Genomic DNA, 20,557 nt, shown 5'->3' with positions numbered 1-20,557 from the left:
CTTCTTTTTGCTTAGGATTGTCTTGGCTATCTGGGCTCTTTTTTTGGTTCCATATGAAATTTAAAGTAGTTTTTTCTAACTGTGAAAAATGTCAATGTTAGTTTGATGGGAATAGCATTGAATCTGTAAATTACTTTGGGCAGTGTGGCGATTTTCACAGTATTGATTCTTCCTATCCATGAGGATGGAATGTTTTTCCATTTGTTTGTGTCCTCTGATTTTCTTGACCAGTGGTTTGTAGTTCTCCCTGAAGAGGTCCTTCACATCCCTTGTTACCTGTATCCCTAGGTATTTTATTCTCTTTGTAGCAATTGTGAATAGGAGTTCATTCATGATTTGGCTGTTTGTCTATTGGTGTATAGGAATGCTTGTGATTTTTGCACTTTGATTTTGTCTCCTGAGACTTTGCTGAAGTTGTTTATCAGCTTAAGGAGTTTTTGGGCTGAGATGATGGGGCTTTCTAAATACAGAATCATGTCATCTACAAACAGAGACTACTTGACTTCCTCTCTTCCTATTTGAATACTCTTTATTTCTTTCTCTTGTCTGATTGTCTGTCCAGAACTTCCAATACTATGTTGAATAGGAGTGGTGAGAGAGGGCATCCTTGTCTTGGCCAATTTTCAAAGGCAATGCTTCCAGCTTTTGCCCATTCAGTATGATATTGGCTGTAGGTTTGTCATACATAGCTTGTTATTTTGAGATATGTTCCATCAATACCTATTTTATTGAGAGTTTCTAACATGAAGAGATGTTGATTTTTATCGAAGGGGTTTTCTGCATCTATTGAGATTATCATGTGATTTTTGTCAGTGGTTCTGTTTATGTGATGGATTATGTTTATTGACTTGCATATGTTGAACCAGCCCTGCATCCCAGGGATGAAGCTGACTTGATCATGGTGGATAAGTTTCTTGATGTGCTGCTAGATTTAGTTTGCCAGCATTTTATTGAGGATTTTTGCTTCAATATTGGCTTGAAGTTTTCTTTTTTTGTTGTGTTTCTGCCAGGTTCTGATATCAGGATGATGCTGGCCTCATAAAATGAGCTAGGGAGGAGTCCCTCCTTTTCAATTGTTTGGAATAGTTTCAGAAGGACTGGTACCAGCTCTTCTTTGTACCTCTGGTAGAATTCAGCTGTGAATCTGTCTGGTTCTAGGCATTTTTTGGTTGTAGGCTATTAATTACAGCCTAAATTTCAGTACTTGCTATTGGTTTATTCAGGGATTCAACTTCTTCCTGGTTTAGTCTTGGGAGGGTATATGTGTCCAGGAATGTATCCACTTCTAGATTTTCAAGTTTGTTTGTGTAGAGGTGTTTATAGCATTTTCTGATGGTAGTTTGTATTTCTGTGGGGTAAGTGGTGATATCTCCTTTATCATTTTTTATTGTGTCTGTTTGATTCTTCTCTCTTTTCTTCTTTATTAGTCTAGTTAGCAGTCTATCTATTTTGTTAATTTTTTCTGAAAACCAGCTCCTGGATTCATTGATTTTTTTTTCTTGAAGGGTTTTTCATGCGTCTATCTCCTTCAGTTTTGCTCTGATCTTAGTTATTTCTTGTCTTCTGCTAGCTTTTGGATTTGTTTGCTCTTGCTTCTGTAGCTCTTTTAACTGTGATGTTAGGGTGTTGATTTGACATCTTTCCAGCTTTCTGATGTTGGCATTTAGTGCTATAAATTTCCCTCTGCTCTAGCTGCGTCCCAGAGATTCTGGTACGTTGTCTTGTCTCTGTTCTCATTGGTTTCAAAGAACTTCTTTATTTCTTCCTTAATTTCATTATTTACTCAGGAGTCATTCAGGAGGAGGTTGTTCAAATTTCAAGTGGTTGTGTGATTTCTGAGTGAGTTTCTTAATCCTGAGTTCTAATTTGATTGCACTGTGGTCTGAGAGACTGTTATGATTTCTATTCTTTTGCATTTGCTGAGAAGTGTTTTACTTCCAATTGTGTGGTTGATTTTAGAATAAGTGCCATCTGGTTGACTTGGGGTGGAGAGTTCTGTAGATGTCTATTAGGGCCACTTGATCCAGAGCTGAGTTTAAGTCCTGAATATCCTTGTTAATTTTCTGTCTCATTCATCTGTCTAATATTGACAGTGGGGTGTTAAAGTCTCCCACTATTATTGCGTGGGAGTCTAAGTCTCTTTATAGGTCTCTAAGAACTTGTATTATGAATCTGGGTGCTTCTGTATTGGGTGCATTTATATTTAGGATAGTTAGCTCTTCTTGTTAAATTGATTCCTTTACCATTATGTAATGCCCTTCTTTGTCTTTTTTGATCTCTGTTGGTTTAAAGTCTGTTTTGTTAGAGACTAGGATTGCAACCCATGCTTTTTTTGTGTGTTCCATTTGCTTGGTAAATATTCCTCCATCCCTTTATTTTGAGCCTATGTGTGTCTTTGCACATGAGATGGGCCTCCTGAATACAGCACACCGATGGGTCTTGACTCTTTATCCAATTTGACAGCCTGTCTCTTTTATTGGGGCATTTAGCCCATTTACATTTAGGGTTAATATTGTTGTGTGTAAATTTCATCCTGCCATCATGATGCTATCTGGTTATTTTGCACACTTGTTGATGCAGCTTCTTCATAGTGTCATTGGTCTTTATATTTTGGTATGTTTTTGCAGTGGCTGGTACCGTTTTTTTCCTTTACATATTTAGTGCTTCCTTTAGGAGCTCTTGCAAGGCAGGCTGGTGGTGACAAAATCCCTCAGCGTTTGCTTGTCTGGAAATGATTTTATTTCTCCTTCATTTATGAAGCTTAGTTTGGCTGGATTTGAAATTCCTGGTTTAAAACTATTTTCTTTAAGAATGTTGAATACTGACCCCCACTCTCTTCTGGCTTATAGGGTTTCTGCTGAGAGGACCACTGTTAGTCTGATTGTAGTCCCTTTGTAGGTGACCTGGCCTTTCTCTCTGGCTGCCCTTAACATTGTTTCCTTCATTTTGACCTTGGGGAATCTGATGATTACGTGTCTTGGGGTTGATCTTCTCATAGATTATCTTAGTGGGGTTCTCTGTATTTCCTGAATTTGAATGTTGGCCTATCTTGCTAGGTTGGGGAAGTTTTCCTGGATGATATCCTGAAGTGTGTTTTCCAACTTGGTTTCATTTTCCCCGTCTCTTTCAGGTACTCCAGTCAGTCATATGTTCGGTCTTTTTACATAGTCCCATATTTCCCAGAGGTTTTGTTCATTCTTTTTCATTCTTTTTTCTCTATTCTTGTCTGCATGCCTTATTTCAGCAATATGGTCTTCAAACTCTGATATCCTTTCTTCCACTTGGTTGATTTGGCTGTTGGTGCTTGTGTATGCTTCACAACGTTCTCGTGCTGTGTTTTTCAGCTCTTTCAAGTTATTTATATTCCTCTCTAAACGGCTTATGGTAGTTAGCAGCTCCTGTACCCTTTAATCAAGATTCTTAGCTTCTTTGCACTGGGTTAGAACATGCTCCTTGAGCTCAGCGGAGTTTGTTATTACCCACCTTCTGAAGCATACTTCTGTCAGTTCATCCATGGCATCCTCTGTCCAGTTCTGTGCCCTTGCTGGAGAGGCACTGTGATAATTTAGAGGAGAAGAGGCACTCTGGCCTTTTGGGTTTCCAGTGTTTTTTTTCACTAATTCTTTCTCATCTTCATGAGTTTGTCTACTATCGATCTTTGAGGCTGCTGACCCTTGGATGGGGTTTTTGTGGGGACATTTTTTTGTTGATGCTGTTGTTTTTGCCTTGTGTTTGTTTGTTTTTCTTGCAGTGGCCAGGTCCCTCTTCTGTAGGGCTGCTGCAGTTCACTGGGGGTTCAGTTCAGGCCCTATTCATCTGGTTCACTCCCACACCTGGAGATGTCACTTGAGGAAGCTGGAGAACAGCAAAGATGGGTGCCTGTTTCTTCCTCTGGGATCTCTGACCTCAAGGGGCACTGACCTGATGCCAATAGAAACACTCCTGTACAGGGTGTCTGACAACCCCTGTTGGAGGGTCTCACCCCAGTGGGTGGCAGGGGGTACAGGAACCTGTTTAATGAAGCACTTTGACTGAGGGGGTGTGCTTCACTTGGGGGGAAACCCACTTGTCTGGGCTGCTAGGATTCCTCAGAACTAGCAGGAGGAAAGACTAAGTCTGCTGGTCCATGGAGACTGTGGCCACCCATCCCCCTAGGTGCTCAGGCCCAGGGAGATCAGAGTTCTGTCCCTGACTCCCTGGCTAAAGTTGTTGGAGTTCCTGCAGAGAGGCCCTACACAGTGAGGAGGGATGAGTCAAGGTCAGGCCTGAAAAGGCACTCTGTCAGCAGTCTGCCACAGCCCCTGTGTTGGGCTGCGGGGGATACCTCTTGAGACCAAGCCGTCCATCATCCCTGGCTCCAGCAGGGGAAAAGCATAGCCTGAAGCTATAGAGATGGCTGCCGCCCTTCCCCCACCCTGGGAGCTTAGTGTGTTAGGCAGCTATGGGTCCTCGAGTTGGCTGTCACCCCTCCCCTAAGGAGTTCAAACAGCTTAGACAGCAGGGAGCCACAGCTGTGGTGCTTGTCACCCCTCCTTCTGGGAGCTCAGCAGGCTTAAGCAGACTCTAGCTTAGTGACTGTTGAGAATCTACGCAGCTCCATGGTTGGGACCCATGCCCCATTGGTGTGGGCTCATAAGTGAGATCTTCCAATCCATGAGTTACACAGTTCCATGGAAAAAGCACGTTTTCCCAGTCTGGGTAGCACACTCACTGACTGCCTTTCCTGGCTGAGGATCGGGCTCCCTGCCCTGTGTGGCTCCCAGGTGGGCTGCAGCACCACACTGCTCTTCCTTCCTGTCTGTGGGTCACGCCAGCTGCCTAGTCAGTTCTGATGACAGAAACTGAATACCTTGGTTGTTGGTGCAGGATTGGCTCGCTGTTATGGTTTGTTTTTGTTTTTGTTTTTTTTTTGATGGCAGCCTCCGATCATCTCTGCTTCTAGTTGGCTATCTTGGCCCTGTCCCTACATAAAATATTTCTATTTCAGAGATTTTAGAAATTATTTTGGAGGAGTAAATTCCATGTAAACATTTGTTTTTACATTTCTTTCTTTGAAATGACATTTGTGTCTAAGATTGTCTAGGTTTTTTAGTTTTTGGAATATCTGAGAAGGAGGTACAAAATTTCATCTCTTCCTCTTTATTCTGGGGCCATCCTACATCTAAGATTATTATCAGATCTTCCCTGCTTAGAGTGGCATAGATGGCAGGGATAATATTTTGAATATTAATCTGTTTTCTTTCTCCTTGTATTTTTCCATTTTCCTTCTATCCATTCAAGAGCTGGTTGTGTGCCTGTGACAGGATAGCGCGTGACAGGAGGAAAAGGCAAATACTGCACAAGTCTTTCTGGCTTTTGAATTCCAGAAGAGGAATTTTAGAGGCATAGGGCCAGAAATAGTGAGGAGATTGGAGCTAGTCTCCCAAACTCAAAAGAGATTGTCCTGGGCTGGGGAAAGGAGATGAGATAAAGAGGAAGAGAAATCCATGGGCTTCAAAAGCAGAGGATATCTGTGCCATGCTTCCCAATGGCTGCTGCTAGGAAGGGTGGCATGACTCCATCAAAAACTGGCTATTTGGAGTGTTAGGAGATGTACTTCTCTAGGCAATAGGGAAGCTGGTAATCTATATAATGGAATTGACAATATCCACCTTACCAAGCAAGGCATTTTTAAGAATTATAAGAAATAACATGTGAATGGCTGGCACTCAGTAGGTACATAGTAAATGTTACATTCCCTCCAGCCCACGTTGACATTTTGGCCCTGCTCATCAAACCAGTTCTATTATTCCTTGATCATTCCCATGTGTCATGGGAATGACTTTCTTGCTTGAGGACTGCTGAATGGTACTGGAGAAAGAAAGGCAAAACCATTCAGCCAAAGGCCAAGCCAGGGCTTCTGTGGCCTTCTCATCCTCCATCCTCGTCCTCCTTCTCCTCCTCCTCCTCTTCCTTCTCTCTTTCCTCCCCCTTTCTCAGACCCATCCTGTCCTTCCCCTTCTTCTTTTCCTCTCCTTTTTTAAACTGCACTTTAATGCTAACCAACAGCCCTGGCATCCAGCCCTATGTTTCTCTTATGTACTCCTCCAGAGAGACTCAATTCTCTTCTGCTGTCACAGCAAATCAGAGCCTCTGTTTAGGCAACACACAGCAACCCACACAGCATGAGCAACATGCATCTGCCTTGCAAGATTATGCTGGGGTAAAGTAGAGATAGGGCCTTCTAGACAAAACACCATCTTTCTCCCTGGAGGAAGAATTCTTCAGTTAAGAAGTACTATTAAAGATTGCTTCTCCCTCTGAAGAAAAGTTCCCCACCAGGGTCTCTGGACTAAAAGGAATATCTTAAAGTCACTGGGAAATGACTCCCTCAACTAGTAGTTATAACCATGATAGCACATGGCCTCAGAACATGTGGATAGGGAGAAGGAGGTAGGTAATTGAGTTATTCACAGACATGCAATTTATGAGAGACTCTGTGTCATCTTTGGGCCCCCAGATGCATCCTCTTGACCTATTGATTTTCCTGGAACCTCCAGAAACACAGAAGGTGGGGAACCACTGGCAAGGCTTTGATGTGTGCTTAACTTCATAGATCCAAGTCTGGTTTACCTTTTGAGCTGAGCATGATTGTCAGATAACACTCAGTACTCTACTTAGCTGCTCCAAAAGTAGACAATAGATTTCTCTTTGTGCTGCTCAGCTTTCTACACTGAGACAGGTGTGGCAACCCCTCACTGGGGCATATTTGATGGTGCTTTTTACTTGTATAAATAAATTGGGTTTTCTCATGCTCACTCTAGGAAAGCCTGAAGTTTTTCAAAGGCATTTTTGTGCTGTCATCCTTGGGAAATATTACTGTTTGTTTCCTAGCAGAGATTGGAATCCTTAGAGAATAGGAAATGGGACAGACAAGTTTTGGTTATGAGGAAATTGATGTGGGAGTCATCAGGCGTGGGCTTGGGAAGACAGATGTAGATAGAATGCCTTATTGGGATTTTGATTTCCAGATGGTGAGGGATGTGTGGGGAGCTGGAAGTATGGTTACTTTCACTTTCTGTATAGTTTGACCTCCAATAGCTGTGTCTAGGCCATGATTGTGGCTATGGAGGATCCTCTCAGAAAGCATACCTGCTTAAGGATTGGTCTAATCTGTCTCAGTTTATTTCCTTTTGATTTAGGGGATGTGGTTTAATCTAAGTTGTAATATCTTTTTTCTTTCTATTCCTTACAGATTCATGAAGGTGGCAGGAAGTACAGTAGATGCAGTTACCTGGCAACAGTAGGTATTCACCATTTTTGCTCTTACTTATTATCAGCTGCTGTGAAATGAAAGATAATTAGCTGTCACCAAGTTCATAACTGACATTTAATAAGCTATCCTTCATCCTCCAGGAAAAAATTTAAAAGTAACTCCAAAGTTGTTTTTATGGCACATACTGTCTCATAGTACTATAATTTTGTTTGGTTGTTTTCAGAAAAATTTAAGAAAACAACTGATGCATTTTGGAGATTTCAGCTATTATGTACCCTTTTAAATTGATCTGTCATCAGTGAACAGGTAATGGGGATCTGAGCATGCCACTGTTTTCCCATAGGCTTTTCCTTTGGGAATAAATTTCCTTGTATAAGACATGAAATAATTTTAATTGTTCAATATATCATGGGAAAATGGAAACATTTTGTTATATTAATGTCAGTGGTCTTAATTATTGCCAAGTGAGTCTCTAAAATGAAGCAGCTTTTTTTTAAAAAAAGGGTATCAAGATGAAGCAGCTTCAAGAAAGGGAATAAACTCCAACATTGCAGAAAGAATCTTACAATGGAAAAGACCTGTTACTGCAGGATAATGAAAAATATAATTATCTGATAAATAAATTTAAATATTCTATAAGTTCCCTTAGGGCATTTTTACTAGAAGGTCCAGCCCTGAACAGTCAATGTCTCACTAATTGTATACTGGAATCCTGTTCTTCTTTTCTCTGAGAAATCTATTTCACAATATCTTCCAAATCATCTCTTATCTAATGTGGTGCTAACTCAGACCGTGCTTTTACTCAGGGCCCTCATAGGCCTTGGCAATGGCCCTCTTTCTCAGTTACTCTAACCCTTCCTGCCTAGCGTATGTACTCCTTCTGTCTATCCTCTATTTGAAGTGGGTCACACTATCCACTGTGGATTCATTACAGATATGAAAGAAAATGAAGTGGATTAAATCTTTATTAAAGATTGCTTCTCCCTCTGAAGAAAAGTTCCCCACCTAAAGTGTTTTTGTATGCTGGCAATCAATAACTTCAATCATAATGGGAAATATTTTAGTCTACATTTATACTCTTAAGTTCCCTAAAAAACAAGTTCCAAATGTTTTCAGAAATTCTTATTCTTCTTCAGTTTTTTTTTTTTTTTTTTTTTTGAGACGGAGTCTCGCTCTGTTGCCCAGGCTGGAGTGCAGTGGCGTGATCTCGGCTCGCTGCAAGCTCCGCCTCCTGGGTTCACGCCATTCTCCTGTCTCAGCCTCCCAAGTAGCTGGGACTACAGGCACCCTCCACCATGCCCGGCTAATTTTTTGTATTTTTTAGTAGAGACAGGGTTTCACCATGTTAGCCAGGATGGTCTTGATCTCCTGACCTCGTGATCCACCAGCCTCAGCCTCCCAAAGTGCTGGGATTACAGGCATGAGCCACCGCACCCAGCCTTCAGTTTGTTTCTGTGAGTCATGGATTGAGTAAGCCGGAGGATCTTGTCATTCTCTTGCTTGAAAACCCACAATGTCTCTCCTTTGCACTTGAACCAAAAGCCAAACTCTCCACACTGGCCTTTTGTGTTTGGCCTCTGCTACTTTCTGATTTCATCTGGTGCCACTCTCCCCTTATTCTGTCCCAGCTCACTAGTGGTCTTTCAGTTCTTTCAGGTCCATGTGCGTATCTGCCTCTGGATCTCTGTATATGGTAGTCCTTCTGCCTGAAATGCTGTTCTCCCTACTCTTCGTGTGGCCAGCTCCTTTTCATCTTTTAAGTCTCACCTTACGTGTCATTTCCTAGAGAGGCCTTCCCTGATGATCCTATCCAAAAACAGGTCCCCCATTTCATTCTTTTTCTTAGTTCTTTTTTAATAGCTCTTATAATAATTTATAATTACTTTTTTCCTTATGACTTGTTTTTGTAATTTGTTTGTTTTTCTCTTCTACCATAATGCCACTTATTCAATTCACCAAGTACTTATTTAGACAATAGTTTATTAGGCATTTACTATGTGGAAAAAATAACAATGACAATAAAAATAACAATGTACCAGGAACTGTTCTTAAACTTTATATGCCTTATTGTATCTGATCCTCACAACAACCAAATGAGTTAGGGACTATTTTAATCTCTATTTTACTATAACTTAGAGGAAATTGTAGAAAATCCAAAGATTACACAGAAAGTGGAAAATGTTGGACTTAAAGTTGTGTCTGTCTCACTCCAAGGGTTATTGTCTTAACTACTACTGCTTTGATAACAGGATAACATCCCTTTACTGAAACTCTGTTCAGTGTCCTCACCAAAAAGGCTATCTGGATAATGTAGCATAAAGGCTGAACTTTTAAGAATTTATAGGATTTGTAGAGAAAGATAATGATATCAGCATAAAAAAATTATTGGCTAAGAATGTATGGCTTTAATTATTATGGCTGACAGGGAGGGATAAGAGAAAGCTTTTCTTTTCTATTCAAGTACTCTTCCTGGCACAAATGGAATGGAATGAGCACAGTATTATTTTTATGATGTAAAAATACATTTTTAATAAATACATTTTGTTTATTGACTACTTAAAAAATACTGGCCATGTCTCCAGATAAATATCACTGTTTGCAACTACTCCAAAAATACCCTAAAAAGCAAGCAAGGGGTTGTATTTCTTTTGGCTCCAGGATCAGCATTCATTAGAGGACAAATAGCACCTGGAATCTACAATTTATCTTTTCCAGCCATAGTTTTCAGTCAAGGCTTGGAAAAGTGATGGAAGAATCCCAGGCAATTCTGGCCAGGAGAACTTCAGGAAAATTAAAGCCAAATGCCACGTTTCTTCAATCCTGAGAAATACTGAGGTGAAGATGTCCTAATAATGTAAAGAAATTGAGGGACATTGTTAGAAAAAAAAGGGTGGGGGAGACTAACGTAGAATTTGTCATTTGTCACTATATATAGATGGCCAGAAGAATCAATTCAGTATTGGGATGTTGAGCTTGGAGCTTGAACAGCCCAAATTCTGAGTCTGAAGTCATGAATAAACAGATCTCTGTAGTTTGACTATTTTTATTTGGAAGCATATTTTTGGGTTTGCTGTATTTTGAGGACCAAAATATGTGACTTAATAATTGGTCCTGCCCACCAACCCATTTAGAAAACCCAGAAAAAGTTATTAAGAAGAAAGTATAATTACAAGTATAGTGGAGTAGCTTGTATCGTAATAACCCTCATATAGAGAGCAATGATAAAATATAAAGTATTAAAAAAAAACACTGCAATATGACCAAAAAAGGCAGAAACCAAAGGAAAGTATTCAACCTTTGAAAGAAGTGAACAGTACTACATGAGATCTACTTTTATTTGACTTTTTCTCTGTAGTTATTATCATTTTTATTTATTTATTTATTTATTTTGAGATGGAGTCTCTCTCTGTCACCCAGGCTGGAGTGCAATGGCACGATCTCAGCTCACTGCAAGCTCCGCCTCCCAGTTCATGCCATTCTCCTGCCTCACCCTCCCGAGTAGCTGGGACTACAGGTACCTACCACCATGCCAGGCTAATTTTTTTGTATTTTTATTAGAGATGGGGTTTCACCATGTTAGTCAGGATGGTCTTGATCTCCTGACCTCGTGATCCACCTGCCTTGGCCTCCCAAAGTGCTGAGATGACAGGCATAAGCCACTGCACCTGGCCTTCACTGTAGTTATTTAACAATTCATGCATCAGGAGATAACTAGAACTCAAACAGAAATGCATGCTCATATTGGCTTGAAGTGTCAAGGAGAAGGAGTCGGAGGCTGGAAATTGAGGGTGGAAATCTCAAAAGAAGGAACTTCAAGGTAAAAATACAAAATATGCATATAAACTTCCCTCAAATCTTTGTCTGATCCCTGAAATGTATATATTCATGAGACATTCCAAGGAGCCTAGTGAAAAGAAACAGCTGGAAGTCTGAAAAAGTTGAACAGAGATTTCAGCTGCCATTTGTCACATGAGAGACAGAGGTTGGAATTTGAATGTCACAAATTTAGAAGGACTTGATAAACACCTTGTTTTTATCCAGTGAAATCTAAAAGAGTTATGCCTTAGGTGTAAAGTCTGTCTCAAGACTAAGGATTTTCTCTAAGACTCAAGTATAACCAAAACAGACTTGTCCAAAAAAAGCATAAACTGATGCCTTCACAAGAACAAGAAGATCAGTCATTCATTCAACTTCCTGCTAGATTCAAAATCAGCATTCTTCTGTCTCTGTAGTATATCATCCACACTTTGCTATATACAATAAAAAAATTACCAGACATGCAAAGAAACAGGAAAATATGACCATGATGAAGAGGATAAGCAATAAATAGAAACCTTGAGATGACCCAGGTATTAGAATTAGCTAACAAGGATTTTAAAGAAGCTATTATAACTCATATTATATATTCATAGAGTTATGGGGAAAATATCCATATTGAGAAGTATTAGCCTGGAGAAATATCAGCAGTGAAATGGAAACTATAAAAAAGAACCAAATGGAATTCTTGAAGTGAAAAGAAGAGTATCTGAAATGGAAACTCATTGGATGGGCTTGTCAAGAGATTGGAAACCACAGAAGAAAGAGTAAACTTGCATACTGAGCAATAGAAATTATACAACTTAAAGAAGAGAAAGGAAAAAGTAGTGGAAAAAAATGAACAAAGTGTCAGTGACCTCATTGCCAATACCAAATAGCCTAACATATGCACAATTAGAGTTCAGACGAATAGGAAAAAGAAAATGTGGCAGAAATTTTTTTTAAATCAAAGCTGAACTTCTCCCAATTTTGGTGGAAAATATTAATTTACAGATTCAAGGAGCTAGGTAAACCCTAAGATGGAGAAATACAAAGAAAATTATATCTGGGCACATTATACTCAAACTGCTGAGAACAAAAATAACGTAAAAATCTTTAAAGCATTCAGACAAAAATAACACTTCATATATAGGGAAAATGATGACTTATTTGACATCAGAAACAATGGAGGACAGAATACAACAGAACAATATTCTTAAAGTGATAAACAAAAAAAAGGTAAAGCCAGAATTCTATATCCAGCAAAAATATTCTTCAAAAATGAAAATTAAATAAAGACTTTTTTTTAATCAATGAAAGCCAGTAGATCTGTGTTGCAAGAAATATTAAAGGAGACCAGGCACAGTAGCTCATGCTTGTAATCCCAATGCTTTGGGAGGCTGAGACAGGTGGATCACCTGAGGTCAGGAGTTCAAGACCAGCCTGATAAACATGGTGAAACCCTGTCTGTACTAAAAAATCCAAATATCAGCCTGGCTGGTGCCAAGTACCTGTAATCCCAGCTACTCAGGAGGCTGAGGCAGGAGAATCACTTGAACCCAAGAGGCGGAGGTTGCAGTTAGCTGAGATAGTGTCATTGTACTCCAGCCTGGGCAAACAGAGCAAGATTCTGCCTCAAAAAACAAACAAACAAACAAAAAGAAATGCTAAAGGAAATTCTTCAGACAGAAAGACAGTAGCACCAGAAGGAAACTTGGAGCTCAAAAAATAATGAAGAGCATTGGAAATGGTACATTTGTGGCTAAATATAAAAGTCTACTTTTTCCCTAATTTATTCACAAAATAATGATTCATGCAAAAATATAAATTGTATTATGGGGTTGATAACATATGTAGATGTAAAAATACATGGCAATAATACCACAAAGGATGAGAAAAGGAGGAGTCAGTAAATGGAATTATAGTATTACAACGTTCTTTTATATAAGTAGTACAATATTTACTCTGAGAAGACTGATAAGCAAGGGTGAAAATTATATTACTACAGCAGTCCCTTTAAAAATAATGACAAAAAGTATAGCCGAAAAGCCATATTAGAATTAAAATAAGAAATACTGAATTAACCTCAAAAAAGCAAGAAAGGAGAAAGAGAGGAACAAAAAATAAATGGGAAAAAAATCAAGTAGCAAAATTGTAGACTGAACCATGATTATATGAATAATTATACTAAGTGTAAATGTTCTAAACAGTGTAATTAAAAGGCAAAGATTGTCAAACTGGATGCTATAGAAGACTCAACTATATTCTGCCTACAAGAGAAACGCTTTAAATATAAAGACACAGATTGAAAATAAAAGGATGAGAATAATATGCAAGCAGTTATAAAAAGCTGGTGCAGCTATATTAATTTCAGGCAAAGTGGGCTTCAAAAAAAGGAGGATTACCACAGAAAAGGAGATTATTCATAGCGATACAAGGATCAATTCATCAGGAAGACATAATAATCATAAATGTATTGTCCTGCGATAGGCAGAATAATGAACCTCCCCCAACCTCCCCCAAAGATATCTGCATTCTAATCTCTAGAACCTGTAAATATGTTACATTATATGGCAAAGGGGAATTAAGGTTGCAGATGGAATTAGTTGCTAATCATCTGACTTTAAAGTAAGGAGCTTATTCTGGAATATCCAGAGGGACCCAATATAACCACAAGAGTAGAAGAGGAAGGCATAAAGAGGAGGCATAGGGAGATCTAATAGAGAGGAGGTTAGAGAAAAGCAGGACTTGACCTACAATTGCTGGATTTGAAGACAGAGGAAGAGGAACATGAGCCAATGATTGTTGGTATCCCAAAGAAGCCAGAAAAGGCAAGAATATGGATTTTCCCTTAGCATCTCCAAAAGAAAGATAGCCTTCCACATACTTTGATTTTAGGCCAATGAGACCCATATTGATTTCTAACCTATGGAACTATAAGAGAATAAATTTGGATTGCTTGAAGCTACTGTTTGTGATGATTTGTTTAGAGCAGCAATCGAATACAGTACTGAAGAACAGAGATTCAAAATATACAAAGAAAAAGATAACAACAAAAGGAGAAAAAAATAGAAAAATCCTCTATCATAGTTGGAAATTTAAAAACACTTCTTTCAGCAATTAACAGGACTAGATTAAGTAAGGTATTTATTTTAATCTAGTCCTGTTAATCGCTGAAAGAAGTGTATACATATGTAACTAACCTGCACATTGTGCACATTTACCCTAAAATTTAAAGTATAATAATAATAAATTAAAAAAATAAATACAGTAAGGATATAGCAGATTTTAATAACACTGTCAAACAGAGTGACAGTTCACATTTACAGAATGCAGTTGAACACACATTTTTTTCAAGTGTACATAGAACATTAACCAAGTTGGACCATATGCTCAACTGTAAAACGAGTCTCAATAAATTTGAAACAATTGAAATAATGCAGAGTATGGTTTGGGATGACAAAGAAATTAAGGTAGGTATTAGTAACAAAAATATCTATAAAATGCCTAAATATTTGGAAATAAATAACACACTTCAAAATAATGTATGTGCCTGTAATCCCAGCTACTTGGGAGGCTGCAGTGGGAGGATCACTTGAGGCAAGGAGTTTGAGACCAACCTGAGAAACATAGCGAGACTTCCATCTCTAAGGAGAATTTTTAAAAATTAGCTGGGCATGGTGGCTTGTGCCTGTAGTCCCAGGTACTTAGAAGGCTGAGGCAGGAGGATCCCTTGAATCCAGGAGTTTGAGGCCACAGTGAGCTATGATCATGCCACTGCAGCCTAGCCTTGGCGACAGAGCAAGATCTCATCTCTAAATAAATAAATAATCTATGAATCAAAGAAGAAATCATGAGAAAAGGTAGAAAAATATTTTGAAATGATCATGAAAATACAATATATCAAAATTTGTGGAATCCAGCAAAAGCAGAACTTGGAGATAAATTTATAGCCTAATATGCTTGTGTTAGAAAAGAAACATTTACAAGCAATGATCTCCATTTCTATCTGAAGAAGCTATTAAAAGAACAAACTAAGTACAAACTAAGTAAAACAAAGGAAATAAAGATATAAGCAGAAATCAATAAAGCAGAAGCTAGACAAGTGGTAGAAAAAATTTACAAAACCACTGTTTCTTTGAGTAGATTAACAAATTTGAAAAACCCTAGACAGAGAAACAGAGAGAGAAAGAATGAGAAGTAAAGTACAAAATTGCAAGTATCAAGAATGAAAGAGGGATTCTTACTAGAGATTGCACAGACATTAAAAATACTGCAATGGATTACTATGAACAACTTTATACCAACAAATTTGACAAAGTAGATAAATTCTTTGAAAAATATAACTTACAAAAATGATATAAGATTTAAAATTCTTAAAATCCTGAAATATCTGGTTCATTTTGGAAAATCTGGCAGTTTCTTATATAACTAAGTGTATGCCTGTCCTATGACAAAGCAGTTCCACTTCTAGTTATTTACCCAAAGGAAATGAAAACATATGCCACCAAAAAAAAACTTTTACAAGATGTTTATAGCAGTTTTATTCTTAATAGGCAAAAATTTGTAAAAGCCCGGGTGTTCATCAGCAGAATGGATAAACAAATCATTGTATATTCATACAAAGGGATACTACTCAGCAAGATGAAATAAACTAATGATATATGCCACAACATGGATGAATCTCAGTATGCTGAGTGAAAAAGCCTTATAAAAAAGCACATTTCTATTATTTCAGTTATATGAAGTTTTGGAATAAATTTTTAAAATCAGTGCATTGCTTTAGTGAGTGTCAGGGGTAGGGATACAAGTTGAAAAGGAAAGGGCATGAGGGAATTTTCTGGAGTGATTGCAATGTCCCACATTTTGATAGGGTTTTGTGTTATGCAGGAGTATACATTTAATCAAAATTTATCAAATGATATGCTTAAGATTCATGTATCTCATTATATATAAAATTGCATAAGAAAAAGAACCATAAATAGATATTAAAATCTGACTAGTGGTTTGCCTGATGATGTGTTCAGGATGAAGTGTACCAAAGTCAGCAACTTATTTTGAAATGCCTCAAAACATAAAATGGATCAATGGATGTATAGAAGGATAGACAGACTGATATATTTGTGAAAAACAAGTACAGTAAACTGTTAAATGTAGAACCTAGTAAAGGATATATGACGTTCCCTATACAATTTTTTCCACTTTAAAATTTTTTCTAATAAAATATGGATAAAGAACCTAACCTATTACACCTGAACAAATATACTTATCTATTATGAAATAATATATTGCTTTGAAAATATTTATGACAAACATAAATGGGAAATAATTTTGTTAGGAGTGTTAATCCTTGGATGTAGGAAGTATAGGGAATCTTTTTTCTTATTTTTCTGTAGTTTGCTTTTTTTTTGGTAATGAGCTTGTAATACATTTTTGTTTATAATTTAAAAATCATCAGTGCCCAGCTCCTCCCTTCCCACTCCAAATTTCCCCACTCCAGAAGCAACCTTCCCAGTGTTAGGCACTTCTGACATCTGCTTTCATGTTTCTAAGTAACAGTCTGATGCTCCTATGGAAGATGAGAATTTAGCTCTCATACCTCCTAACCATTCATACACCCAAACTTACTTATTTACATACTTTTCTCATCCTCCAATAGTTTATATCTTAAATATTGGTCAGAATTCATGGTTTACATTTTTATTACTATGTAAATATTATCCAGAGCAGGGACATGTGGTATGCTATGATGACATTTTCTTTCTTTCACAACTTTTTGTTTACCCTGGAGTTATTTATTAACTATCTCTTTTTTTATTTGCTTAGCTTCCTATTAATCTATTCTAAATTCATCCCTAAACTGTACCAGAGTAGTAAATCTCCTCTTTCTATATGCAGACACCTCAGGTAACCATCAGTTTCATCTTCTCCTTGGAGATCTGCTCCTGGAGCCATCCCTCCTTCTGTTCCCATCTGGAAGGATTGATTGCTGTGTTTCCTGAACAGCTGTTGTCCTGGGAGTGCCCTTCACCATTATCCTGGGGATTCTTTTTGACTCTTATTTGTTGGATTTGTGCCCTTTTTTGAGGTTTACTCCCTCATTTTGGTGAAGCATTTCTTCCAAGAACTTCCTGAGAAAAGATAAATGAGAGGTCAACACATTGAGACCCTGTAGTAGAGTTTGATTTATATTTTGGATGCACATAGATTTCCCTCAGATTTTGATGCTTTTGTTCCATTTCATCTTAGTTTTCCTTTAACTATTGAGAAATCCAGTACCTTTTAAAATTTCCAATCCTTTTCTTGGTCCTGCTTTTTTTCTGTCTTGTTGCTTTTAAGATCTTCTCCCTGTTCCTAGTGATCTTTTATTTGGCTCTCTTTTTATTCTGTTCGCTAGGTATGTGGTTAGACCCTGTCAATCTGAAATTAGTGCCCTTCAGTTTAGGGAAATTTTCCTGATAATTTTTTCTTTGATAATGTCATTCTTTCATTTTTTGTGCATTCCTTCTGAAATTTTTATTAGTCAGATATTGGAATTCCTCAAACAGTACTCTAATTTGTATATATTTTCTCTTCTTTATTTTTCCTCTCTTTTCTGATAAACCTCTTTAATCACCTAAATTTTCTGTTGAAACTTACATGTTGCCGTCATATTCTAATTTCCAAAAGCTCTTTTTTATTCCTCAAAATGTCCCTTTTATAGCTTGTTTTCTTGTTTTTGGATGCAATGCCTTCTATTTTCTCTCTGAGGATATCAATTTTAGTTTTATTTATCTTCTTTTCCTATTTTTTCTTTTTTCTTTCTTTCCTCTTTTTTTCTTTTCTCCACTCAGTTGCTTTCTTTGCTTTCCCAGTAGGTAGTTTTTTTTTTTTTTTTTTCATGGTCCCTGAATTACTGTTATTTCCTCTATGTCCTTCCCTCTTCTCCCTATTTGTCTTACTCCCTGGCTTTGACTTTAAAGCTTTTCCTCAAATATCTGATGATCCCTAAATCTCTACTCTTATTTAGGAGAAAGGCATAAAAAGGTGATTGGATGATTTTGTTTATGGACATTTCTTTTTAACTAGTAGCAGCCTACGTAAGGTGATTTGATTAGGTCATTAGGGGATTCCTAACTGTCCATATCTGTTCATCTTTTCTCTTGGGATATTTAGTTGTTCCAGAGAAGAATTCTCTATTCTCCCATTTTGGAAGTATAAATCTTCTAGCATACTCACATCTGAGAGAAAGGGCTGGATGTCTTATTGCTTAGAATATAGCCTTTCACATAATCCTCTAGGTTTCATTGTGATTACCCTCTGCCTTCACTGTGCTTGGTGGTCCTGACTGTAGTTCAGTCTCTAGCACCCTGCTTTCTTGGAAATGAGGCAGTTTGTTAACTACATAGGAAAGTGGTTTCCCAACTTTTTTGTCTCAGGACCCTTTTCACTCTTTAAAAATATTAAGGACTCCAATTCACTTTTGTTTATGTGGATCACGTTTATAGACTATATAAATGGCTCCCAACTTACAACGGCTTGACACGACTTTGTGACTTTACCATGGTGTGAAAGTGATATGCATTCAGTAGAAAGTATACTTCAAATTTCCAATTTTGATCTTTTCCTGGCCTAATGATATGTAGTATGATATCCTCTCACAATGCTGAGCAGGGGCAGTGAGCCACAGCTGCCAGTCAGCCACCTGATCATGAGGGTAAGCAACCAATACTCTGTATTGTGTTACCAGATGATTTTGTCCAACTCTAGGCTAACATAGGTGTCACAAGCACATTTAAGGTAGGTTAAGGTATGGCATGATGTTTGGTTGTGTGTTTGGCTGTTCTTATATTGCTATAAACACCTGAGACAGAGTAATTTGTAAAGAAAAGAGGTTTAATTGGGTAACAGTTCTGCAGGTTGTACAAGCATTGTGCTGGCATCTGCTCACTTCTGGGAGGACTCAGGGAAATTTCACTCATGGTGGAAAGCAAAGTGGGAGCACACACATCACGTGATGACAGCAGAAACAAGAGAGAGAGAAGGGGAGAGTGCCACACACTTTTCAACAACCAGATCTTGGGATAAATTCCTAACCATCACAAGGATAGCACCAAGGGGATGGTGCTAAACCATTCATGAGAAATCTGCCCCCATGATCCAGTCACCTCCCACCAGGCCCCAACTCCAACACTGAGGATTACATTTCAACAGGAGATTTGAAGGGGACATCCAAACTATGTCAGGTAGATTAGGTGCATTAAATGCACGTGGTATTTTGAATTTACAATAGGTTTATTATGATAACCCCATAGTAAGTCAAGGAGCATCTGTATTACAATTAAAACACATTTTAAAATATTTATTTACTTAAAAATAATAAGCCCATTACATTTTAACATAAATATTCTTGTGGAAAGTATATTTTCCAAAACTAGAAAAATTAGTTACAAGAGTGACATTATTTTATATTCTCACAAATCTATTCAATATCTGACTTAATTGAAGACACATGGATTCCCATATCTTTTGCATTCTGTAGAAATGTGTCATTTTGGTTTGTTTAAGAATATGAAGAAAATTTGGCCTTATAGAGAGAGGTAGCTGGAAAAAGCAGGTGTATTTGAATATCCTTTTCAGGTAATTATAGCTGTTCTCACATACTATAACAAAATTCAACAAGTGATAGTTTCTTAAAAGTTAGTTACAATGTGGACTATTAAACCATATGCATGAACTTTTCATATTGTAATGTATTAAATTCCACTGGTCTTGTGCTTGGAATAGACCTTTTACCCATGCATGATTTTATAACATCATGAATTGGTCATTTGGAAAATATTACAAAACCAGTTATGAGTTATAAAGATGTTCCAAATGTTGACGCATTTCATTATAAAATTTTTTTTAATCACATTCACCAATATCACCACTTATCTAGTCAGAAGTCTTGAAGTTTTGAAAAGCTGACAAGTTCACGGTGGCAGATACAAATTTTTGAAAATTTTAATTTTCACTTAACAGCTCAAATTTTATAATCAGCCACAGGTTTTATCTGATGTTTTTCTCGACAAGCTCACTTTGTTCATTTTTGAGAAAGTATCTTTCAAAAGCCTAATGCTAAATAATTTGTCTTTAATTGTTTCAAGTGAAAAAGTTATTCCATTAAAAAAAAATGACCAATTCAGGGACAGGCATGGTGGCTCACGCCTGTAACCCCAGCACTTTGGAAGGCTGAGGTGGGTGGACGACTTGAGCCCAGGAGTTTGAGACCAGCCTGGCCAACATCTCTTAGTAGAGAAACCCCGTCTCTACTAAAAATACAAAAAATAGCTGGGCATGGTGGCATGCACCTGTAGTCCCAGTTATTCTGGGGGCTGAGATAGGAGGATCGCTTGAGCCCAGGAGGCGGAGGTTACAGTGAGCCGAGATCATGCCTCTGATCTCCAGCCTGGATGACAGAGTGAGATCCTGTCTCAAAAAAATAAAAATGACAAATGACCAATTCAGTTTGCAGCTCAATCATAC

General features: G+C 37.8%; 1 protein-coding gene across 2 annotated transcripts in view; it reads left to right on the top strand.

Moving 5' to 3' along the window:
- HPSE2 (heparanase 2 (inactive)) overlaps positions 1-20,557 on the top strand; it is a 741,938-nt gene that overhangs the window by 499,555 nt on the left and 221,826 nt on the right. For both annotated transcript variants that reach the window (XM_054503558.1, XM_054503559.1), the window contains exon 6: positions 7,235-7,282. In XM_054503558.1, the coding sequence (XP_054359533.1) occupies positions 7,235-7,282 (48 nt within the window). The remainder of the gene's footprint in view (positions 1-7,234; positions 7,283-20,557) is intronic.

Source organism: Pongo pygmaeus, chromosome 8 (assembly GCF_028885625.2).
Source record: "Pongo pygmaeus isolate AG05252 chromosome 8, NHGRI_mPonPyg2-v2.0_pri, whole genome shotgun sequence".
Lineage (NCBI taxonomy): Eukaryota > Metazoa > Chordata > Mammalia > Primates > Hominidae > Pongo > Pongo pygmaeus.
Note: the sequence above shows the minus strand (reverse complement) of the source record. Positions and strands in the feature narration are given on the sequence as shown.